This window comes from Vidua chalybeata, chromosome 4 (assembly GCF_026979565.1).
Source record: "Vidua chalybeata isolate OUT-0048 chromosome 4, bVidCha1 merged haplotype, whole genome shotgun sequence".
Lineage (NCBI taxonomy): Eukaryota > Metazoa > Chordata > Aves > Passeriformes > Viduidae > Vidua > Vidua chalybeata.
This window is the reverse complement of record NC_071533.1, coordinates 25,947,787-25,973,733: the sequence shown is the minus strand read 5'-3', so window position 1 is coordinate 25,973,733 and position 25,947 is coordinate 25,947,787. Positions and strand designations below refer to the sequence as shown.

Below are 25,947 nucleotides of genomic sequence, written 5' to 3'. Positions count from 1 at the left end.
AGCTGGGAAGACTTCATTCAGGGATGCTGCGTCTAGTCTGAAACTATTCTCCAGACTCCAGCAATGATGTTCTTTCTTTCCCCCGTCAGGCTCCTCAAGACCTTAAGGCACAACTTTCCAGGATTCCATCACAGTCCACAGATGTTCTTGCTAAAACTCCACCTTCCTACTCCCTTACAATTGATTTGTCAAAGGAAATTCTCAACCTCAGCTGCTTTACTCACAGATCAAATGAAACAGACAGGCTATGCTACAGAGCACAACTAAGATCTAGGTATCACCACGTGACTAATTTTCAGTTCTTGAAGCAGCACAGTACAGTGAACATTCACACCCAATACTAAACAAGCTTTTATATCTCTATGGCACCGAGCTGACGCAGCTGTGCTGCTTCCAGCACTCCTGCAAGCATCCCTGCATGGCCTCGTCTTGTGGCATGTGGATAATTCATGTCAGCATCCACCTTGTAGCTCTGCACCACCTGAGACATACCTACCCTTGCTGCTCTGTGCATCTGAAACACGAGCGCAGGACTCCAGCTCAGCTGCCTAAACCCTCCTCAGTGTCTTTTGCATCTTCCACAGCAATGCAAGGCACACTTCTCTTCAAGCATCTCCTCTAGTTATGGAGTTCCCTTGCGGCGAAGAACTTCCTTTTTAAGGAGTAGGACGCAAATATCTGTGTCTCCTCCTGCCCTTCCCCTGAGGTTTTATCATTCTCTTCTCTTCTCTCTTAGTTACAGCAGATAAGATGGATTCAGCCAGTCAGCAGACTCTGCTGCTCATGAAGCTGTATAGTTCTGCTTTTACCCTGTACTGGACGTCCTCTTTTCAACTCAGGAAAAAAATACGTTTTAGTGCCAGAACTGGCTGACTAAACATTTCAGTAATAAGGTTAAGTATAGTCTGCCTTCCTGCACATCTCTAATCCTGGTGGGACTACATTAACCCTTTGCACTTACAATACCAGCAGTCACATAGATATATGACATATATACAGAAGCTATTCAAAACAACCCACATCCGCTGCTATCCTGGTGGTCACTCTATGGTGAATTGAAATCATATGACAGATCTTTGACCAAGATAGCACACTTCCCATGTCTTTCTTTTCATCATCAAAAAAAGTACTGCATTAATAAGAAAAGTCAAAAGTCATCAAATAATATAATGCAATTATGTTTCTCAGACTGTTTGGCTTTAAAAGAAGTCCGTGTCCACAGGCTGCAAAATATCTTGCTTTCACAGACATAAATACCCTCAGCCCATCCACCCAGAGACAATTCCCACCAGGGATTTTTTCCACGTGCCCCTAGAGGACAATGTATCTAAATAAAATGTAAAGCAATGAGGATCCATCTGAAAATCAGCAAAGGAGAAGTCCTCCCAAAAAGTAAAACCAGGTAAGAATTAAAACTTAGCAGACTCTTTCCAAGGATATAAGAAAACATGTCAAATGTATGGTGAAAATGCTTCCAGAAATGTGTCAGAAACAACCTTCTGGCAGGTACCAAAAAGTTCCAACTCCATGCTGTATGCAAGTCCTTCAGATTGGAGGCATGGAGCAGGTAGTACCTCTAGAGGAAGAGCTCTCTAATCACCAGACTTCTCTTGCCTCCCTATCTACAGAGATATAAAATCTTGCCTCCTGTGAACTCATCAATGCCATCCCAGGGTTTGCATAACCAAAGCAGTGAAATCCAATGGGGGCTTGCTTAGTCCTCTAAGCATTGCCACAGAACAAGCAATGACCATGTATTTTTAATAATGGTAACCTCAAAAAGAATACTCTGTAATCAGTAAGAAAATACAGATGTGAAATGGGAATCATCACAGGCCGCCACTGTCAGAGGTTGTGTGGAGGGCAATTAGCATGGGGCTTAAAGCTTGTGTGGGAACCCAGAGTGATCCTTAGGACCCAAGGATGTTTCCTGCAGTTCAGACATATCACAAAGCTGCCTAGAATAAGTCCCATCCAAGTCCCCAGTACAAAACAGGTAAGTATGTACAGGGCGAGGGAGTGTCAGTTACAAAAAGTCTTTAATAAAATCTTTTCAAGTCATGTTATGGTGAAGTAGGTACAAGTTACAGCAACCTCCTTTTGTCCACTGATACTTAATCTATGTGCAAGTCCATTCCATAAATGAGCACAAGAGAATACAGGAGACTTTTCAGGCAGTTACAATTTGTTCTGAATGAATTAGGGCAACACAGAACTCAAAGATCACCACCTATTCAGAGAACAAATGTGGTTCCACTGTGTGCACTGGGGAAATCTATTGACACTTGTCCATGCAAGAGAAAAGCCTTAAGTGACATCTCTAAACATGGTGCCCCTGTGATATATTTCTGGATACCAGTCACAGCTGGGCCATGACTGTCTTTACAGATGTCCAAACCAAAACCCTGGACTCATGTGTACCCACACCATAAAGTAGTTTCTATCTCAGTCAAGAACAAAGCTTTGGGCTGTACTCCAAGTTTATCCTCAGTTGATGATTGGTCTTTCTAACCCTGTGGGACGTTTTTTATTTACACACATTTTTCTCAGCATAGGAAGTGAAGAAAATCAACAATAACTGAATATCCTGCCTCCCCTACAATTAAGTACTAAATCATTAAATTCCTAGAATTTTTCCTTCTCCTCACCACTTCTGCTGGGACAGTCACTCAGAAAGAATACACACGAGTCTGGCTGCACTGGAGCTGCTGTAGCTTCATTGCCATGTGGCTGTTTGCCCTACTCTCTGCAGAGCTTGCCTCTGCCCTTGGTGTCAGCTTGAAGTACAATAAAAAGTAACATGCTTTATTATCTACCCATGGTCTGCGCGTTATTACAGCAAGATCTGTCCAGCTGAGGAGAGCGCTCTCTTCCTAAGGGAGAGGATGTGACTACGTGGGGATAGCGAATAAGGTTATCTCAGGACAGGCAGCAGACCAAAAAACACATTGCGTCAGCATGGAAAAGGATTGGGCAGGAGTGGAGGGTGTGTCAGGGCACGCTCCCAGGCACAGAAAAGCTCAGAATAAACAGGGAGAAAGTTGCTGGCCTGGGGTTTGAATAAAAGCCTCGGAAATGCAAAGAAACGGGCCACACTAATGAGGGCACCAGCATTTCCCTGCAAGCAGAAAACTGGGGAGGAGGGTGGAGGAAAAGGAAAGGAAAGCTGGATATGGAAAACTGTGGAAAAGTGGCAAAGACAGCTTTAGAAAGAAAGTAATCTGAAAACTCAGTCAGACAGAAAGTACAGTTGGTTAGGAATTTGGTGATAGGGTTTTGCGTGATAAAATTTAATTAATGCAAAATCTACTATGGGTGTAACCAAAATGACGAGGAGTTCTTAACTTGGACAAGGTGTGGCAGAAACAGAGGCTGCCCTTGTCCCAAGAAGTTTACAAATTGCCCTTGGGCAATTTGCAAACTGGTGGGCAACAGGGGGAGATGGAGGGGCACCATCGGGCTGGTCTGAGCACCAGAGCTAGACTCCAGTCCTCTAAGTTTGAAGGTACCACGGGATCAGAAGCAGTTTTAAAGCTAGGGGTGCTTGGAAAAGAGTAACATGATATTTCAGCAGAAGTATATGGGGCACAAGCAAAAAAGCTAACAGAAGTGAAAATCTGACAGAGCTCCTTCCAAAATTTATCAAGGGAGAAAGTTTAGCACAATGAACTAATTGGAGAGATCTGGGAGTAACCATTTCAGTAATATATGTGCTGTGAAGGAGGGTGAAGGAATGATCTCGCTGTCTACATTTCAGGAAACAGAAGAGACAAAGCTTGCCAACAAACCAGTAAGCAGGACATACTGTGCTTAAACTTTCAATAAAATGTTGCCGCAATTTTTTTTTTCTACAGAAAGTGTCCTTCGACAAAGGCATTTAAAAAGCCATTGTTACCCTGAAATTATCTAAAATAAAAAAAAAAAATTGTAAAATCTTCAGTGAATGCTTGCTGCTGACAGTCCCTAGTCCTGTTAGTACGATGCAGAACTGACAAATAGATCTTAATTTTATTCCTAGCACAGTGATTAAGCTGCTACATAACTTTAAGCTAGTCACTTTAGCATCTCAACATGACACCTCTAAAAGATGCACAAAACCAGCCACCTGTGTGACAGCAGTGCTTTGAAATGCTCAGGGTGTTGAAAGAGGTCTTTTCTACAGGCGCTGATAAGCAAACATTCTTCTTTCTATTTTCATTTATACCCCTTTCACTTTTGAAGAGACCTCTACAGGACTTATTTGTAATAAGCTGTTATAGAAATTTCTATCCAAGTGAAACAGTAGACTCTTATTGCCTTAAAATAAACTAGGGTGAAAACCTTTCCACCTAGGGAAATGCATCTTAGAGATTGAAGTATTTTATGGGGGCTGTATCAATACTTTTTCACCTGTTGCTTCCAGACAGATGCCAGCATAGAGAGCCCCAGGTTTTGGTAGGAATTTTTCTAAAACCATATACACAGAAATCCTGGCAAAGTCCACATGGTTTTCTCTATCTCTACAATCTAGGCTTGACTTCTAATTTAAAAACATCAGTCATAATTTCAGTACTATGTGGTTCTGATCTGCATACCTACTGTATCTTAAATAATCTGTTCCTTTTCGCTGTTGAATTCCATCCCCACCATCAGATGTACTGCGGATGTTCAATCAAAACGCTGAAGCCTTATTTTTTTATCTTTCTAGGTAAGTACTGTAGTTCTGTGTAATTCATATGACTTTAAAACTCCAGATTTTTTTCCCTTTTATGAGCTATTTATAAAGTCCACGTGTATATACACACACAGACATGCATTGACTTTTTAATTGACCTAGTCTGTGTAAAATGCTTTGAAATTTTTGGCTGGATTGATACACAGAAGTGTTACACTCTTGCACGGTTTTAAGCCCTGAAGTCTCAATTGGAAAATTAATTTGACTGAAAGACACATATAGAAAAATCCTTCACACACTTATACTGTAGCAAAAAGAAAAAAGAATGCAAATATACTCACAGCTGTAACATTTTGTGTGCATATTCATCTACAAAGCAGTTTGAGATTTCAGTTCGCTGCTTTAAAACTGGACTTTCCTTCCCAGGACGAATAACGTTGCAGGGACTGCCATCCAGTGGGGAACCAACAGCTTAACAGGGGATTGGAACTGCAGAAAGGTAAAATTTAAAGATGTCAAGGTTGAAAAAGATTGAGTAGTAGCTAATGACAATGCTGGAAGTACTAATCATGGAAGGAATTTCCTTAGTCAGCTTCAGATATTATTGAGAGTGTTTAAGTAAAAGTCATTTATTTTCCAAATGTAGGTGCAGAAAGGCAGTACCTTGTACTGCCATGCAAAGCAGGTAAAATTAGGCTGGTTCGGTCTATTAAACAAGCAGTGGTTAAACACAATCCTTAGATACATCCAATATACTACAAGCATTATTTCTCTTTGCACAGGTCTGTCTCCATTGATCTCAGTGAAGTGTAGCCTAGGTTTTCCTAGGTGTTAGATGAGACTAAAAAATATTTCTGGTAACTGTGTGTCTGCTGCCTTTTAAAACACTGGAGGAAAAAAACTTTCACATACATCTGAAATTATTCCTCCTTAGGCTATGAAACCAAACTATAATTCAAATATAGTTTGTTAATAATTTTGTTATTTAGCAGTGGTTTTAAGCATTATGTGCCTTGTGTACCTTTAAAGAAAGTCTGATGGAATGTTCCATTTCCCTCAGTTTATGACCTTTCATATTTATTGTCTTGTCTACTATGTATATGAATCTTGATATTTGTGACAGATTTTTCTTAGTTTGTTCTATTGTGTACAGACCATGTGTTGTCTATGCTCATAAAACACTCAGTAACTGTATGTGCAGAAAAAAATTTTTTTATGTTACTTGCTAAGAAACTTAAGAACCTGTAGGTCATCCCTGCAGAGGTGTTTTTAAATCCAGCCCCAGGAAACAATTGCCTCTTTTCCTTAGAGTTGTGATGAAGCTTTGGCAGGATTCTCAGATGTATTTGGCAGTTAAATTATACTGATTTAAACAGAAATTATGTACCTGAATTCCATGGGGATCCTGGCTTGACTGCTGTTGATGTAGATTTTGGCGTGCCTTCTTTGGCTCCCTAGTGTAATGATTGGGAATGCAGTAGGATTTTTATTGTTTTCAAGATGAGTCATGCAGGCAGCAGCACGACAGATGGTGTAGAGTGTAGAACAATAAAGACAAAGATATGAGACAGCTAAGAGACAACTGGAACAGACAAAGAAACAACCAGAGGATGAGAGAGGCTGAAAGCAGGGGAGAAGCCAGGAGGTTAAGCTTTGCCACAGATAGCAGGAGCTAATGAAGTGTGGAGTCAGTGTAGGGTAAAGTAGATCAAACAATGGCCAGCAGGGAAAATTGAAGGACCTGTAGTCAGAGTAGAAGGAACAGAGGTAGGAATACTAAGAGGAGCAAGGCTCAAGACAGCCAAGTGGCTGGTGGGGCTAAGTGATGGATTTCAGTGTGATAAAAGAGAAAGTACCAGTGAGGAGGAATAAGGAAGTGGAAAAGCTGAGGAGACTGATAAATAATAACCTTTGAAGGTAGAAATACCACAGCAGTTAGAAAGACAGCATTCAAAACCAACACTGTTATCCTGAAACTCAGAAGTCTGGAATGACAGCAAAGAAACAAGGGAAGGCAGCTGCTGAAAGACAATCGGATAAAGACCTTGAATAAGCTCAGACCGGCATCAGGCAAGCAAAAGGAGATGAAACATAGCATTCAGAGCTGGTTTAACAACCAGCTGTAGCAGAGAGAGGTAGACACACTTGGGGAAAACACAAAAGAAGTTAAATTCCACAGGTCAGTGAAGCACAGTTGCTGAAAGGAGGTGTCTGGAGAAGTCCGTGTAATTGAGAAACATATCAGTATCTTGCTGCTGTTCCAGCTCAAAGAGGGGAAAAACAGAGAAAAAGCTCCATCAGCAAAATACTTCCTAGAAATATCACAGGCTCCTTCCTCCCACTCATTGCCCTGTGCTAATACAACAGCTATACTGACAGCTGTCTAATTATAACACATTTTAGGTGAAGGACTAAGATGAAAATTTGAAAAGAAAAAGGCCTTAAACATTCCTCCATACACTTCTACTTTCCTTACCCCAACAGCTAATTCCTTTTTTTCTATTCTGGCAGTAGGCAGTTAATGGAACTATTTTCTGCTGTCATATCTAGCTCATATTACCACTTGATTTTTCAGACTGAACCAAGGCCAGCAGGATTCTGTCCTACAACTGCACTGCAGGGATATTTTTTAAGGACAGATTTAGCTATTTACAAAGACCTTCAACAATTATTTTTAAAGACACAGAGCCTTGGTGTTTGGAAGGTCAAAAGTTTTGTTCTCAGCTATGGAATATTAAGAGGGGCAGCTGCTGAAAGACACCTCAAGACACCAGTCACTCATCCCAAAACAAGCCAATGGTACTTACAAATTTTAACAGGCAAGCCTGTTTGCCAAGCCTGTTCTGTTTCTTCAGCAGAAATGCTGTCACTAACACAGACTATCTAGTCCAGTGGTAAACTATTTTACCCTTATAAAGATTCTTCTACTATTACCCCAACTCGTCCTTGATGCTATTGAAGTTCTATCTACTACTGATGCAGAAACAAGATTGCTCAGTTCCTTTTCATGCTTAATTTTATGCCTCCCGTACTTGGAAGTTAAAAGTTTTGCCAGTATCTTCGTGTGATGTTGTTTTGCTGCACAAAAGGCAATCTGCTCTTCTCTTCAGCTTATGGTGCAGCAGAACCTGAGGACTTACTCACATCCCGCATTTTGTCAGCTATTTTCCTTGAGTAGCATTGATACTTTGCACTTGTTCCCAGAAAGAATAAACCAGCCTAGTTTTTTAGACCACTCGTTGATTTGTTGGGATCACTATGCATCCTAATTCTGCCCTCCCAGAAGTCTTTGAGTTTTATGACGTCTGCTTATTTAGTCAGCACACTCTATTCAATACAGGTCAGTGGGTGTTGAACAAAACTAGCCACAGGACAGACCTAAAAAATAAGATATCTTTCCACTTTTATATAAGGACATCAACTAATCAGTAAACACTCTCTGAAAATGCTTCTCAAAGTACTTTGGAATTCAGCTTATAGCTGTTTTAGCTAAGCCAAGTTTCCAAAACATGCAAGACAGTATCAAAATCTACAGCCCAAACATCTGATTTTCTTCGCTCCATGAGGCCCATAACTCTCACATATGCCTTTTTCTTCATATGACCTACTCTTTCAAAATCCAAGTTGGCTGCTCATCTTTTTGCCATTTTATTCCAGGTGTTTAAAATGCTTCCTCCACACCCCAAAACTTCTTCTTCCAACTGCAGTTATGCTTATTTTTTAATATTCTCCCTTCCTCATAGTCTCCATCTGCATTTAAAGACAGATAATACACTGGAAAGCTGAATGTAGTAAACGTATCATCTATCATCCAGGATATGTCAGAAATACCTAAAAGTTCTGAAATTATTTAAGCTGTCTACTAAGTAATGGAGAAAAAGTTTAATTTTCACAGTTTATTTTAGAATAACACAACCAGCCTGAGTTCTTTCAGACTTTTTCTTTCCTTGTTTCCAGCTAAAACATAAAATTACCACCAACAACAAAGGGAAACCAGTCCCCACATCCACACTGATGTCTGTAGTGAAAACTGATACCAAAAAGAGAAGGAAATTACAAATGTCACTCTTTCACAAGCATTAGGCAGCAGATCATACCATATTGATCTGATTTACTCAGAGATAAATACTATTTCTTCCAGCCTGCAGGTAGAATGGTCTAAGAGCTTTGACATTTATAGAACCCATATGGGATAGCTACATGATGCATACTCCATCTTATGCCTGAAGAACATTAGTAACTAAACTGATATCAGCAAACAGGAGCTCAGCAAATTGCCTTATGGACTCAAGATACTGGACAGCAGAATGCAGTGCCCTGCATCTGCATCTCTAATTAAAACACCGTGGAAGTCAGACATGCTTGACTCCCATTACAGTGCCACAGCTGTTGCTCTAAAATGAGCTCATGGTCTCAGTCCAGCTCTTGGCTGACAGGTATCCATGTCAAACAAAAAGGACACCAGCACGAATAGTTTTTACCAAAGAAACCAAATCACCTAGTAACTCCCATATTCCTACTAGCCACTTCCTGTGAAACACTACTCTTTGAAAAGAGTTCGATTCATTAGTTATATTTTTTGTTGTCACTAAAACCCAGATCTCTCCAGAGTTCTCCTAACATTAGTATAGCTGAAAAACCTTAATTTGACTGCAAAGTATTACAAAACATTCTTCTGAGATTTCTACTGTAACTGTTCCAATTAATTTCTTCTAATCATTTCAATCCTCTTTTACCATGTTCTGGAAGAAATATATTCTAAAGAAACTGCAGTGCTGAGAAGTAGCAATTAGAAATTTTGAAAATAGGCCAGTTATTACTGTAACCCTTTTTGGGAAAATCATAAAGATGTATGAAAAATACAATAATCATATTCACAAACCAATTACCAATTACACTATCACAGACATTGCTATGCTGTAGGAAAACAGTTTCCATTGCGTGCAGGATTTCCATGTGTGTCAGGAAAAAGAATGAGAATTGCTGTCTTTCCCATAGGCACACTGGCTCCCTGTATTGAAGGCAGCAGAAGAAATTTAGGGTTTTCTCAGGTTATAAGACTGTAACTCTTAAGAAGTCAAACACATAGTGCTTCCTAATTAATATATTAAGAATGTATATTTATGCATATTTCTTCAAAATGGTTGACTCATCTTCCTTCTCCCACAAATTATTTCAGTGACACAAACCTTCCAAATATGTGTCAGTTCTTGGAGAAGTAAGGAGCAGGGTCAGTGGAACTGCTATACTGGACTTCCAGAGGGCAGACTGGCCTGCTTATGGCCCAGACTGGCAGAGTCCCTTAGGGTCCCAAAGGAGTCCAGGAAGGCCTGACATTCCTCAAGAAGGAAATCGTCAAAATGCAGAAGCAGGCCATCCTGATATGCCTAAAGACAAGACAAGCAGGAAGCAGACTGGACAGAGAGCTTTGGCTGCAAATCACAACAAAATGGACAGTTTACGACCTTTGCAAGAAGCAGTGGCAACTCAGGAGGAGTACAAAAATGTCAAGAGGACATGCAGGGAGAAAATTAGAAGGGTCAAAGTCCACATAGAACTTAAGCTGGCTACTGCTATAAAAGACAACTGAAAATTACAACTAAACATACATTAGCAACAAAAGAGAGTCTTCGGAGAATCTCCACCCTTGACTGAATCTGAAGTGAAACGTAGTGACAAAGGATGAGGAGAAGACTGAGGTACTTCATGCCTTCTTCGCCTCAGTCTCTTATAACAAGTCATTCTGTGGGTACCCAGCCCTCTAAGCTGGAAGACAGGGATGGGGGCCAGAACGAAGGCCCCATAATCCAAGGGAAAGTGGTCACTGACCTGCTATAGCGCTTGGGCACACACAGATCTATGGGCCTGGATGGGATCCATCCAAGAATCCTCACCAGAGGCAACTGGTAGAATTGCTCACTGAGCCACTTCCCATCACTTACCAGCACTTCTGTGTCTGAAAGTATTTAAAAGACATGGAGATGTGGCAGTAAGGGACATGGTTTGGTGGTGGGCTTGGCAGTGCTGAGTTGATAGTTGGATTTGATGATCTTATAGATCTTTTGCAACCTAAATGATTCTATGATTCTGTTACTGTTCCACAATATACAGGACTCTGGAAAATGCATTGAAGGAAAACAAAAAAGAAGTTAAAATGTTTGTTCTTTTTCATCTAGATGTATTTTGCAACTTAACTTGATTAAGTATAAAATCATTTAAGGGTTCATATATGTATATACTAACTTTCAAACGCTACACAAGTTATATATGTCTTCCTGACTAGGCGTCATCTCTCAGAGATAATACTGAAGCCACGCATTCAGTATTTTCTCCATCAAGACAGCCAGAAAATCAAGACCTCTACACTTCAGCCTGACTTTCTGTTGCACTTGGAAGTAGGCCAGACTTCTGGTTTTAATCAGGAAAGATGTGTTCCTGCAAGCTCTGTTTTACCTTTACCTTGTTTTTCACCTCTCACCCACGATCTAGTTCAGTTGAACCTTGAAGATACGAACAATAAACACAGATGGATATTGTCACTAGTTACAGGAAGTTTTCTTTCAGTCACTGAAACATTCCTATTACTATTCCAAGCCCCTACTTTAGAGGCCACCTGCTGTTACCTATAAAGAACAGCAGACAATTAGACAAAATACCAGCCTTTCTTTACTGCAAAGGGGATTCATCTAACACATTGCAATACTTCTTCTTTGCAGTTTATTTGACTCAGTAGAAATTTTACTTTAGGTGACATAAAAGCCTCCAAACTTTCAAAATTAACCAATCTCCATCTACCCTGTGCCACATTTCTGGGTAGTCCATCTTCTGCTCTGCAATTGTTGTCCTGGCTCTCTCCGTGCCGGATGTTGGCAGATGATCATACCAGGCCTATCTGGGAGTCTGTGACCAAAAAAACGTGATGTTCCTTCAGCCTTATTTATTGCAGAGGGACTCACCTAGTTTACTCTCCCAGAACGATATTCTACTTGGCAATTACATCTGCTTCAATTATTGTTTCAAGTTACATCACCTGGCATGCAATTGCAGTGAAAGGCACCTCACAGAGCACAGGCACCAAACTATGCCATTAAAATCACTGTTCAAGAGCCTGCTCATTTAGAACCAGCTGCAAACTTGGGATGCTGAAGCTCAACCACACTACAAGCACTGAGCCAGAAAAGTCTTGCTTATAGTCAGTGAACTGACTTTCTGGTTTGACTTGCCTCTCAAAGTATTTAAAAAGACCACTTAATCCAGTTATTTACTTACATAATATCAATACTCCCCCCCCGAAGGTAAACATGTGTCTCGGCAAAACCAGAGTGACCAAAAAATAATTGTGTCAAAAAGACTGGAAATTTTGCAGTTATGAGCCTCATAAAACAGCTTAAACTACCTTAAATCTTAATGACAAACATGTAGGATGAACAGATGCAAAAGTGTCACATTGTATGTAAGAATGTGGCAGTGGAAATGACATATCCTCAGGGCAGATGATTAACAATTAGGTCAGAAATTTGATTAAATATGTGAACAGTAATGCTTACTTCACAATTACAGGAATAAATAACTTTCCTACTTTATATTATTATACTGACAAAAATAGTGCTTCAAACACATATGGATTGCAAAAAAAGACATTTATGGTGATTGAGAGTGATCTTTCCTTCCCCAAAAATGCAACAGATTACTTGAATGAAACATTTCAGCAACATTCAATCTTTTAAAATTAAGACAAATTAAACTGGAACTTTGCCTCACATAAAAAAGCAGCAGCTTCTGAAGTAAGTGTTCTTGGCTACTGATAACAGCATGTTATTTGCATACAGTACAAATTCATGGAAAATTAGGTTTCTTGTCCCTGATACTAAAAAAAAAAAAATCATTATCCAACAGTGAAAAGCAAAGGTAAAATTACATGGTCATGGTATGGCACCTCACACCTGAATGTAGAACAGTCCATGCAAACAAGAAAAAGCTTTACAAGTTGCACAAATTTAAAATAATTTTTTAGAAAATAAGTTTTATTTGGCTCCTTTTGTACACTTTTTCTTTAAAAAAATGCACATTCATACAGTTTGCCCTTCCCAGTGCATGTCTGGATTTGCTCACATAGAGCATTAATATCAAGGTGAAAGATGCCTTCACAATAATTTCAGACACATTGTATTCTGGCTGTAAAGCATCCAAAGTTACTAATTTTCTGATTACAACTTGAAAATCAATATTTTGAGTGTTTCTTCTCTGATTGACATACAAAATTGTCCCAAACAGGGAAGAGGAGACAGACCTGCAACAAAGAATCGTCAATGGCAAATACTCATTTCAGGTAGAGCTAAAGGTAGGTTCTCTATTTCACACTGAGATCAAATATAAAAGAAATACTCAGCTATACAACTTTCTCTTTTTCAAAAGCTCTACATCAGAAATGATAAAACACTGCTTGGAAAGTACAGATCAGCCACTGGTAGTGACAGTTTGTTTGCAGAGAAAGTACTCTTTCCCTAGTTCTTTCTCATGGCCAGGTCTCTTTGCTGTTGATGGTGACTATGGAACTTGTTTCTTGCAGTTTCTTCTTAAATCACTTCATGAAGAGGAGGAAATTCAGCTGGAACTTTCACACAGCACAAGAGGTACTAACCCATCAAGTAGCCCCTACAGAAAGAAAATTTAAAATTCAGAGAAAAAGTTAGCAAACATAGGCAGCACTCCTCAAAAATCAAGAGACGGACAATCTTAAACCAAAATTTAAGACTACAAATGCCTCTGCTGATCAAGACTATTTGGCCATCTTAACTACACATTCCTTCCTCAGTTGATTTTCTTCAATGAACACTGAAAATGCATTAGCCTATTCTTAATCCAACTTTGGTAATTGTTTGGAATTTTTGAAGCCCAAACTTCAAAATTTCTTATACTCTAAGAAATGTTCTTTATTTGTCCTTTACACAAACTACAAGTGTTAAGATATTCCATACAACCTGATCTTTTCTGACACTTCACACAAATCTGGTCTCTCTTCCATTTCTCTGAAGGCCTGTTCTTTTCATGAATTTCAGAATGAGAACTGTTGTACAGACACACATGAACTCAGTGAACCAAAAAAAGCCTTATAGCATCAATGAAGAAAGAAAATATAGGGTTGGTCCCTATCCAGATACCTGCTGCCAAGGAACCCATCATTTATGTGTTATGAAACAATTTTTTTTAAGTATGCTGCCGAGGCCAAAAAAAGTATTTAAGGATAGAAGAATGACTGTCACTATTAACTCAACATTTCATGGAGCTACTCCAAATATTACCTACCAGTACCTCTAAACATCAGGTTTCAGCTATTCTAAATTAAACGGATAGACTGAAAAATACAGGGGGGGGGCGGGAAATTGGAAAACCTGTATTTGGATTTTGCACAGCCTGAAAGCTACAGGACTTTTAACAGTTCCATATTCCTCAAAGCCCTACTTTGTAGCTACTTACCTGACCAGTAGTAGATACAATGAATTTTAAGGTACACTGAGCAAGTCAGACTCACTAATCAGATTTTCTAACATACCAGGAACTGTCACCCTTTTTTAACTACAGCACAATCTTAGGGGAGCTGGCTCCCTAAGCATCCCACCTCATTCAAGGTAGCCTGTTCCAAAAAAGCAGTGAAAAAAGCAACTTATATTCAAGCTGAAAATCACCATATTTTTTGTTACTCTTAAATTTAACACAGCACACATGAGCCACAAAAGAGAATAAAGACTGAAAGATAGTTAAATCACTTACGGTAATTTCATCCTCATGAAAACTCTGGCCATGAAGAAGCTCAAAAGCACACTAACAAATCCAATAAAGAGCAAAAGAAACCTATTCAACTTGGGGATATTTGGTGCATTGGATCGATCCAGAATTATGAATCCTAGGCCACCCATTGTGAAGAGGAAGCTTGATGCGAGACCTTCCATAATGTACTGTCCATTTACTCTAAAGGAGAAAAAAAAAGGGTGAAAAGAGTCAGAAAAAGATGAAAGAAATTATTTACATTTCAAACCCCATCTACTCAACATGCTTTAGCTGTACAAACACACAGGATGATTAACTTTGATGGCTGACTTTCTAACTAAAGCCAGTAAGAAACTGATGTCATACAATTACATCAAGACTTTAATACAAAATTTTTGTTCAGAACCAAGAGTCTGCAAGGTGCCCAGTCCAGCACACAGGAGGATTTATACATATTTGTGCATACCAACAGCTACCACCCAGCTCATTGGTTTGCAAAACCACCTAGCCTAAGGAGGTCCCTGGTTATACAGATGGGCCCAAGGCATGGCACCACGACCTCCTTATTTCCATTCCCATGTTTAGGCAGGACTGCCTGAATCGTCCTCTCAGGACAAATTCCTCTCAAAGCACTATGGCAGCACATGAAGCACATCTACTGCTTCCAGCACACATGCTGCAGGATGTTCTGCTGCCTGCTTGCTGAGCCTGCATGGATCCATTGCAGGGAGCAGCCTGAGGGTGCCCTTTGGGGCTCTCTGTCAGCCCAGACAGCTGGACTTCCTTCTTACAAATAGAAAGAAATGGAGAGTGAGGAAGCTGAGATGCAGAAGGAATATTGCACCTGGATCACAAGTCTCCTGCTTCCCACAGTCACTGAACCATTTTCCTGTCCTCCTAATTAGCAACCTCATAAAACTGGCATTGATGAAACTATGGTCGATGCCCACACAGAAATAAAGATTATCATTACTGCCTCATATCCTGGAAACAAACAAGTTTGTCTTCTCTTATCTTGTTTACACTGACAGATGACAGTGCTAGCAACTCCCTGCAGCAACTTGATTCATCAACATTGCAACAATCCAACCCAGTCTGAAACACACATCTAGTCCAAGTCAAAATCTGTCACATCAACCATGTCACAGACCTCACGGATTCAGCCAACTTTTTGGGTATTTAATAAAAATCATTTATGTTTCCACACACAGACACACCCGCCGCCCGCCCCAGTTACAAAAGCAGACTTAACTCTCCTTAGACCTGTTTGTTACTAGGAGTCTGTAGCTCATTTTCAGTAATAAAAGCCAAGGGCACAAGGAAGACCCTGTTGTTACACATTTGTAACAATGTTCTGCACCAGAGTCCCAAGTACACAAGAGTTTAAAGCGTAAGAAACAAAAGTTTCCCAAGCATTACATATTCTGCAACAAAAATTGATCCAATGTATCTGCATCCAGTATAAAGTTCAACCTGACTGGCAAGAAAAACAAGTACCGGCAGCCCAAACTAATTTCTTTTTAAAGAAGAAAGACCTTTAATTTTTAAAAGTTTTAGGACTAAGTTGTTTGATTTCTGCTGGTTTCAATGCTGGTTTCGTGGGGTTTTTGTAAAAAACAAAAAATAGCTGTTGGCAAACCAAGAACTGATATAAAACAACTCCTGCCTTGCAGAGAAAGAAGGGAAAGGAAGGGAAGGAACAGATGCACAGCTCGGCAAGACAGGGTTTATTCCCCCGAGCTCAGGCATTTGCAGCACGTCGCTAGTGGGAACAGGGCGCTGCTCCTACCTGTACGCCAAGAAAGCCACCGGCCTCTGATGCCCGTGTTCGTCTGTCATCGACCCCACGCTCGGAGGTTCCACGATCACGTCATAGATAATTCCTGCGGGGAGGAAAGCAAGCACCCACTTTGACTCGCAGCAGCGAGATCGGCCCTGACACCGCGGGCCCGCTGGGGGATGCCCGAGGTTCGTGTTTTACGGGCGGTCCGGACCCGGACACGGGGTCAGCAGCGGCTCTGCCACCAGGGCCAGGGACCGAGAGAGAGCTGCTCCGTGAGCGGGGCCTCCCCTTCAGCCCGCCCGCCCCGGCCTCACCTCCGGTGATGAGGAAGTAGGACACGACCACCAGCGCGTACACGGTCATGGCCGAGGGCATGTGTACCCAGCTCGGCCGCTTCAGCTTGATGTTGGGGCACTCGAGCACGGCGAAGGGCAGGCGGTACAGCGTCTCCATGGCCGCGGGGCGGTCCCGGCGCGGCCGCAGCACCGCTGCTCCCTCCCGGCGCTGTCCGCTCCCTCCCGCCGCGGCCGCTCTCCGCCACCGACACGAAGGCGGAAACGGAAATGGGCTGCCGCGTCCTGACAGGGGGAAATGGATCACTTGCTAAAAAGACAAACTAAACAAAGCACTAGAAACTTGCGACCAGGCTTAAATGACAGTTCAGACTTTTTTTTTTTTTGTCTGCATAAAAACACAGAAACGCCGCCAGTGCGCCGACGAAGGGTCTATCCGTCTTACTCACCTGCCAGGACCCGGCAGCCCTGACGTGTCGGCGCTGGGTACTGGCTCCGGGGCGGGGGCGTGGCTGTGGGCGTGGCCGGGCGCAGGCCCCGCCCCCGGGCTGGGCAGCCACGTGGCCGCCCCGGGCCCGCGCGTGCCCGGGTGCACGGCCCGGGCCGCCGGTCACTCGCGGGACACCGCCCGCAGCACGGGCAACACCGGCGCCGCAGCCCCTGCCACGGGGTAGGAGCACGCTTTGGACACCCCTGTACTGATGCAGTTTTCCGGCGGGGGAAGGAAAAGCCACGTCCCGCGTGTGAGTTCGCACAGTCAGGCTGGGGAGATGCAGACCCGGCGAGCAGACCAAGTTCCGTAGTAGGACTTTACCCCAGGCCCTCTGTTTGCAGGGCAGCGTGGGGCTGGGATGCCCCTTGGGCGCACCGTGGGATGTGGTGCCCATCTTGACCCACAGCCACAGGTCACCCCGACAGCTGCAGACAGACAGGCAGGAAAAGGCACATCCCACCAGCCGCTGCTGAGAGCAAGCAGGGTACCGTGTGTTACAGCCCATCTCACACGCTCCTGTAAGTGTGCACACACCTCATCGGCCCCTCCTGCCTCTGTCCTCAGCTCGCTTTGGAGAGCAGCACCGAGGCGGCACGTCAGAAAAACTCCCCCTTTTGAGTGGAAGCCTCTCTAAGGAAAGGGGCGGGGAAGAACTCTTCACTCCAGGTTACACTCCAGCTCGCTCCAAAGCACACGCGCCCCCTGAACTCGCCCACCTCGCCATGCTACCCAGCCTACTTCCCACTGCACAGGCCTTCCCCAAATGTCTGCCCCATTCCTACACTGCAGTCGACTGCTCAGTTTTAAAATAATGACGGTCCTTATTACTGTTTCACTGATACACTGCCTTAAGGACTGCTTTGATTTCTGCCTGTAGTGGCAATACCACTTCTCCTAACTGTTGTCTTCTGGTGCATTCCTGCCATTTATAGCTAGCTGTTTTCAGTCTTACCCTTCCTGTTTGGAAGAATCTCCCTCACAGTGCCTGTCAACAGATGTTTATGACATTTATCCTCATTATTCCAAAATTATTCTCTCTCCATCTCTACTCCTCTCCAAAAGCTCGAAGGAAAACTCTAATCTCAGAGCCTTTAATGCAAATCAGGGGCAGGTTACACACGCCTGCCCTAGTTGCTGCTTTTTTTTTTTTTCCAGCATGTTAAAGTACTAAAGTTTGTACTAGAGCAGAAAGACAGCTAAGGAAATGTTAACCTTGTAAAGTAACTATAGTAACAGCACCCAAAAATGTTAAGAGTAGTAATGTTAGTCTCAAAACCTCCTTTAATGAGCTACAGCCTTTGCACCTGAGCTAAGGAGAAATGCTTTGCATACTTCAAGCTATAACATTTATCCATTTTGAGAATATTGAGAATTATTTTAACTCCTTGGGACTCTGTGAAGAAATCCTTGGGGAGGTACAACTCCTTTCACCATGCACGGTATTAAATCCTGGACCAGAGCCACCTCCTGCTGTCACACCCAGGAGGCAGCTGAGAGTTGCCAGGCACCTCACCCCAAGCACCACCTCACTGCCACCAGAAGGGCTTTTCAACTCAGCCTTGTCTCTGTCCCTTGGCTGACTGTATAGCTGACAGAGCTAGGCAGGGTAAAAAGGCGGCATGCACTCAGAAGCGACGTGCACACATCTGAGCCACCGCCTGAGCGGACTCCATAGGTGACCTTAGGAACTCCTCAGGGCCCCCAGTAAGCCTCTGTGCTCAATTATTATTTCTCCTCCTTCCTTAGTCTCATGGTAGAGCTCACTACTTTTTGAAAAAATAGTTATTGCTTAAAACCAGGTAAAAATAGATGCCTGTCAGATAGTAAAAGCAGTTCAAAATTCAGAGTTGGGGCTGAGGCATACCACTGCACATACAGGCAAAGCAAGAATTATCCTGACTGCGTTGCAACACTCCTGGACGGTATTAAGAGACATATTTACAGTTCTCTACGAAACAGAATGAAGGAAAGCCATGTTCACTTTTTTACATTACAATTACATCCTTGATGATAAACCAACTAGCTTTGGTTCAAATTTCAATACCAGATGCCCAAATTGCTACTCTAAATCAGGAAGCCTTTAAAGGTCTGTCCTACCTGTGCCCTGGAGCTCTGTTGGTATCGTACCTGTAACTGCTGACCCAGGAAGACCTAACAGCATACAACAGCTGCAGCTTTCTTCTAGGAGATCCAGATGTAGCAGTAGGCAACTGTCTGGAGGATACAGCACTGGGTTTGAGAAGTTAAAACTATTCTCTCCACCCTGAATAATACCACATACAACTTTTAAAAAAATCTACCTGAGACAGCTTATACTAGCTGTCCTCTTTTGTTTACTCTTCTTTTTCAAAGTCCTAATTTTTTTTCTGAGACAAGTCCTCCAATAACTTCATAAACAGCTGCTGAAAGAAAACTTGCACTGCTGAAAGTTATTCCAATCCCTCTACATGACTGAGCCTGAGCTGGGAGTCTTGTTTAACCAGACTTCCTTCTAGCTGCTTGATTCCCCTGTCAGCAGGCAGCACTGAACAGAGCATCCTGACCTACAGGTTCTGTTGCAGCAAAACCCAACTCTGCACTGTAGAACTTGTGAGAAGCAGCAGCTCCCATCAGCTTTGAGTCACACATGGAATGACAGGACACAAGAGAAGTGGAGATTTCATTTATTGGGTTGAAACTACAAATAGATTCACTTTGACTTCTGGCTCTGTGCTTGTGCCTTCAACACCTTCACAACGATCTTCTGCTCCTCAATAAGAAAAGCTCGTTTGATCCTGGAAAAGAAAAACTACTTTAGGATATGTGTCTATCTACTGAAGTAAAAACACAAAAATAAGATATATTACAATTAATTTTGCCATCTTCTACATTCATTGCATGTGTGGTGTTAGTTCTACAGTTACATAAAAAGGGAACCCACTGCTGTTCTTGCCAGCAGCAAAAGAGAGGGACAGTAGCACTGTATGAATGCAGCAGTTTGGGGATGGCAGCCTACAGTGCATGCAAATTTAGGGTAAGTGGCTTGGAGGCAAGCAAAGTAATACTTGATGGCTGAACATGGGAAAATTTACCATCCTCACAAACTTCAAAGGCAAAAAGCAGAACTCCTAACTGGAGAATTAATTTAATTCTGTTGAAGTCAGAATTGGTGTGACGAGTCGTGGTCAGATCTTTTCCTAGAACTACAGGAAACTACGTGTATCCAGTTATCAAAACCAGGAATTCTTTCTCTGTCAGGATTAAAGCTCCTTGCACATCAACAGGGAAAAGCCTAGCAGGTCAAGTCGTGCCCAAATAGGACTATTTCTGGAAGATCTGCAGGGCACCAGGTAGATGGGACAGATCTGTGCACCAGCACTCACATACCAACAGACTATTTGATGGTTCTGAGTTAACAGCACAAGTGTGTCACACACACTCTTCTACCCTTAAACATTAAAACACCTTCTGTAAGTATCTGGTACACATGGCTACTTCTGCAGTACAAATCTGTCAAAGATGCCTAAGCAGGTGCAAGAGAAAACCTGACCATTACAGGAAAGGAGGCAGCTGTAATTCCTGGTTTAGGCACAATCAGAATAAAACATATTCATGCACTAAAATCTACCCACCAAGCTCATTAAGGGTTTGGGAAAACACTCAGAAAAAATGTGGCTTTCAACACAGAAAAGTTATGCTATTGCTCTGCAGCTGAAACTGCTCATCTTCAGTGATGCCTCATGTAATTTATCGTAGAACTTAGACATGCCAAAAACAAACAAAAAATATGCTAGCACTACAGATAAAAAAACCCCTTGGCATTAGACTGCTGACCCCAGAGATCTGCTTTGTTTACCATTCACAGAGATGACCCACTCAAGGTCATGTTTTTCCTCAGACTTGACAAGGAAGCATAGGATATGAAATTGCTACACAATAAAACTGAATTCAGTGAGGCCTGGCAAAGGCCATTTTAAAGCTTAACCACATAAAGCTGCTTAACACACAACCAAGTAATAGCTGTGCATCCCAAAACACTACAATGAAGTGAAAAAATTAATTAAATCTGCGGAAGGCAAAACGGGACAACAGAAAGAATAATCTTTACTATGGGCAGTCAATACAAAAGATAAGAATCCAGCATGAGCTGACTGTTTAGTACCAGTGCAACAGTGCAGTAAGAAATCCTGAAGAACACGACGTCTCCACAAAGGAGCTCCACATGCAGGAGCTCCCTCAAATCCAAGAGACAAAATCACACACATCATTGCTTGATTTGCCCCACCCTTATCACACTCTCCATCTCTCAACACCAGTGTCAGACAAGAGCCTTCAAAGTTTGGGAGAGATGTAAAAATTTTGTAAAAAGCAATCCCAGGAATAAAGCTGGCCTTCTGTAAATTACCTATCACGGACACACTTGGCACACATGGAGCCACCGTAGGCTCTGCTAACGTGCTTCTTTGTTTTTGACAGCCTCATCAGAACTTTGGGGCGCACAGCACGGACCTACAGACAGCAGAAAATAAATAAATGTGTCATAGGACAGCAATTTTTTGTATCTGCCAAATAAAAACCAACATCACTTTCATAGTTAAAAAAAAAAAAAAAAAAAAAGCAGCAACACTTCAAGTTTACTATTCAAGATGCTAAAAAGTGACCGAGGTTGTAGCTCATTGCATGGGCCATCTTCAGCATTCCTAAGCTGATCTTTTCATTCCACCACAGGGGTTTAACAAGAGAGTAATTAAAAATTTGGTTATAAAAAAGACTGTTTTTTTTAAAGATAGGAACTGCTCAAAGATCAACATGACTCAAGCATTCCCATAACTGTTAAAAGCAATGGTATTACTTTAAGAAAACATTCTGATGAAAAATACTTTAAGAACATTAATTTCTTTTTTCTAAATATGATACTTTTCTAAACTTGGCTTACCCTTTTTTTCTGCAAGTCTAATGGGTCCAGTTCATGTTTTTAAATCCGCTACAGAATTGCCCTGTCTAGTTTTAAAAATTTCAGACTTTCTAAAACAAGCGTTTATATTTAATAATAATGCAAAACAAGAGCATTAAAAAAAGTTTGAGCTTCCAAAGCTTATTTTGCCAGTAAACTTTACAACATTTGATTTGAATATTTTAAAGGAAAAGGTGATTTCAACAAGAAGTGGTCAATAAACAGGCCCATTGTATACTTGGAAAGGCTCTTTGTACTGAAGAAACGCTGCAGCAGAGAAACACCCTTAGGTGTTCATAATCGTACTTACACCACGAAGTCTTCCTGGGCAAATACCACATGCTGACTTGGGGGCCTTTCCCACTTTCTTGGTGTAAAGGTAAACAATCCTGTTCCCGGGTGTTCGGGACCTAAGCACAGCAGAAAAATACTCGGTTAACGTAACAATCGAAACTGAAGCATCAACAGAAGTTTACAACAGAAGTTTCCTTACGAACTGCCTTACTTACAGTCTGGTCTTGTTGGAAGCTGTGTTGTAGGACAACCTACGGCGGTATGTCAGGCGCTGCACCATCTTTCACCCCTAAACAAGCAAAACCAGAGCGGCACTAGTTAAGAGCTCGATGTCCACACAGGAGTTCACATCTCACAGCATCACCCGTACACAGCCAGATGTGAATCGGCAGATGCCGATTCGATATTAATAAAACTAAAGCCTTTCCCGATCAGCGACAGCCAACTGGACTATATTAGAGAACAACAAAACGCGTGACAGCGGGTACGATGCGATCCGCAATGAAGATTCACCCGAACCAACTTGAACACTGTTCAAACATCCTAGTCTTGCCTGGACGATGTCACGCTCTCCTAAGAGACTGCTTAAAGCTTTAGCAGCTCCATATTTTATAGTCACCATAAGCTTCATTCGCAGCCCCGGGAGACGCGGGCCCTACTCGGGAGCCCCACCGCGGAGGCCTCGGCAGGCCCGGCTTCTCTGCCGGGCAGCTCTGCCCCCCGCTCCAGCCACGCGCGGGCAGCAGCAGCGCCGCCGGTCCATCCCCACAGCCCCTCGGGGCCTCGGATCGCGCTCGCCGCCCGCCGGGCCGCGGATGGAGGCGGATGGGCCCCCACAGCCCTCGGTCCCCTACCGCCATACCTGGCGCCGCCGGACCCGGAAGAGAAAGCGGAACTGCGCGGGCCAACATTAGAATAGCGGCGCGCTAGAGACCGGAAGAAATAGCGGCGCCTGCGCGCTGGAGTCCGTCTACCAGACAGGGCGGCGAGCGGGCGGCGCCATGCTGTACGGCACGGAGGTGCAAGATGGCGCCATGTTGTACGGCTGAAGCGGGGCGGGGCGCCGCTCGGCGGCAGGGTCGGGAGCCGGAGCAATGGGCGCCGTGGGGGCGCCGTTTTATTTATTGTGTGTTTTTCTGAAAAACTGTTTTACTAAAATATCGGCTTCTGTCCTGGGAGAAAAGGGTTTGTGCTTCATTATGTAATTACGTAGCTGTGGGCCCAGAAGCCATTCCCCATCCTGCTGTTCTAAGCTCTGAATTACAAGTCACTCATACAGGCTTTTCCACGGCACACTGGCACGTGACACGCCTGGGAACCGTGTATCGTACACAAAACTTCCACCAGGAAAGGCTGGTCCCATAGAATCCCTTGAAAGCCTTGCCTGGAGCATTGCAGGGCTGTCCTTGCCATGCTCCGTTCCCCTCGAGATTCCCCTCACTCCTGACCAGCACTGGCCTTCCTAGGACTTGGACCAGGCCACAGGTACCTCGGAAAAGCATAGGGAAAAAAGGACACGGCTAGTGGAACTCTCCCGTGTTCATCCATCAGAATCCTCCACATGTCCTGAGCTGGGTCACGTTTTCTGACCTTAGGTTATCTCAGTTGGTGTGAGCATGGTGCTAACAACACCAAGGTTTGTGGGTTCAATCCCTGTACGGGCCATTCTCTTAAGAGTTGGACTCAGTGATTCTTGTGGGTCCATTTGAACTCAGAATGTTCTGTGAAATCTATTTCATAGCCTCAGGTAGACCCCTGACAAAAGAAAAGAAAGGAAATAGCCAGAGCTAAGGGACTATAGAACGACCTGTCAGTAGCCAGAAACAGCATTCCAGTGATGCCAGATCTGCCATATTAAAATCTAAATGCACAGAAGGTACCTCTGGCAGCCCCTCACCTTTTCATTAAGCACTGTGTTGATAAGAAGGAAAGGAGAAACACTCCCTGGACTACACTTCTCCCAGATGTTTGTTTCAGCTCCCATCCCACACCCCCAGTCCCTGCTAAGCTGAGGAGCATGTTGACAAGCAGAGCTGCCTCTGAAATCAGCTCTGGCCTCTGCTATCCATATGTGACCTTACTAATGGATCAGGATCCCACACTGCCACCTGGCTCTGACACATGAAAGACCAAGAGGTTTTAAAGCACGCTTTTCCATCACTTCTGTTCCCCAACCTCTGGTGGCAGTGGTGGTGTTCCCACTTCCACACCAAGTCCTCCTTCTCATGGTGCATGTGAATGTCTTGTGGCTGCTGCCACAATTGATGCTGACTCGCACAGACAAAATCTTCATACAGCATCAATGGGAAATCACCATCTGCAAGGAGGATGGGCTTGGGCCCACTGTCTGTGAACCCTCAAATGCTCTTTTGCTCCACTGACCTGAGCACTGTTCCCCAAATGATACTCAGGGACCCACACATTAAGCATGTAGGGTGCTGCTGCTGCCATCGTTAGTGGCCTCAGCTCTGCTTTTGGAGATTAGCAGGTGCTCAGAAAACTTTGATGTGTGCTCCTGGCCTTATTTATGTAACTCCCTGTTTTCAATCTATAATTATTATTTTGCTTAATTATTGACTCTTTTAAAGTGCAAATCATGGACACCAGAATTATTTTTTAATTCATGAAAGAAGAGAAAATATGTATGAACTAGATTTTGGGGTATATTTAAAATAGGAGCATATTTTAGAAGACAAGTAAATTTCAGAGCAATTAGAGTATTTAACATGAACTTTCTAGGCCCAAAACCCTGAGGGGAATAAGAAAGCCAATTAAATTAGATTAAATAATCATGCCTAAATATAAAAGTGTAACAGAATCCAATTGTTAAAGAACAATACTATTAAATTATGATAGAATAGTTTAGATGTTGTCAGTGTGACAGGTAACTATTTGATTATTGACAATAGTATTGATATGCTTTTGAATTTACCCCATTTAGGCTCCAAACTCAACCAGTGTAAGTTTTAGAAACTGCCAATTAAATTCCAGCCATTTGCTTCTGCTGATGTACTGGCCTAGTTTTTCAAGCATTTTCAGTTCTTTTTTTTAAGAGGAACAGGGCTATCAGGCAAACAGCTCACCAGAGCATCTGGAAATGTTAGCTTAATGACAACTGGTTTAATGCTATCTAATGTGGGGATAAGATTTGAAGCAGAAGCTCACTAAGCCCATTTTGTACAGATTAGTCAAGTGATTCATGTTCTCTGCTACTCCTACCTTTTCACAGGACCAAAACATCTCTTTTGGGAGCAGTCATTTTCCACATCCAACATGTCTCGTTAACTCTTTCTGCATTTTCTTCTTTCCTTGAATGCAATGAAGGGGATGGATTATCAAATGCACATCCCAACAATGTGGAAAAGTAACACTGACATCCTATAAAATCAATTTTTTCCCTTCCAGGATGCCAGTGGAAGCATAGCACCTGAGGTTGTGGGCCTTTTCATTGAGAAAACTGGAGGCTGGCTTCCAGGGTGTACTTGCTTATTGGCAGTGCAAAACTGTAAACCTCTTTTCCACCACATCCAATTGGAAGGATAATCATCTCTGATGGCAGTTTAGTAAAGGAATATATTTTGCACCAGCCAGCAGGCTGTCACCATATTCTGTTTAATGCATCAGAAGAACACTTTGTTCACAGTTTAAGACCAATTCTTGGTATGTTGACCAATTGTTTATTTCTTTTCCACATAGTCCTCTCTTGATCTCTCTTTTTACTGAAAGCCC

The 25,947-nt window shown here is 42.6% G+C and overlaps 2 protein-coding genes across 2 annotated transcripts; both read right to left on the bottom strand.

Moving 5' to 3' along the window:
* Positions 1–12,275: 12,275 nt before the first annotated feature.
* OSTC (oligosaccharyltransferase complex non-catalytic subunit) lies at positions 12,276–16,878 on the bottom strand. The gene is made up of 4 exons (XM_053941388.1): positions 16,520–16,878; positions 16,212–16,305; positions 14,426–14,623; positions 12,276–13,309 (listed from the first exon to the last, which is right to left on the bottom strand). The coding sequence occupies exons 1-4, from the start codon at positions 16,656–16,658 to the stop codon at positions 13,291–13,293; spliced, it is 450 nt and encodes a 149-aa protein (XP_053797363.1). The 5' UTR covers positions 16,659–16,878; the 3' UTR covers positions 12,276–13,290.
* A 2,760-nt stretch (positions 16,879–19,638) lies between these two features.
* On the bottom strand, positions 19,639–23,102 carry RPL34 (ribosomal protein L34). The gene is made up of 5 exons (XM_053941459.1): positions 23,081–23,102; positions 22,434–22,507; positions 22,235–22,334; positions 21,376–21,479; positions 19,639–19,765 (listed from the first exon to the last, which is right to left on the bottom strand). Exons 2-5 carry the CDS (start codon positions 22,496–22,498, stop codon positions 19,681–19,683), a joined length of 354 nt encoding a protein of 117 aa, XP_053797434.1. The 5' UTR covers positions 22,499–22,507; positions 23,081–23,102; the 3' UTR covers positions 19,639–19,680.
* Positions 23,103–25,947: the final 2,845 nt, after the last annotated feature.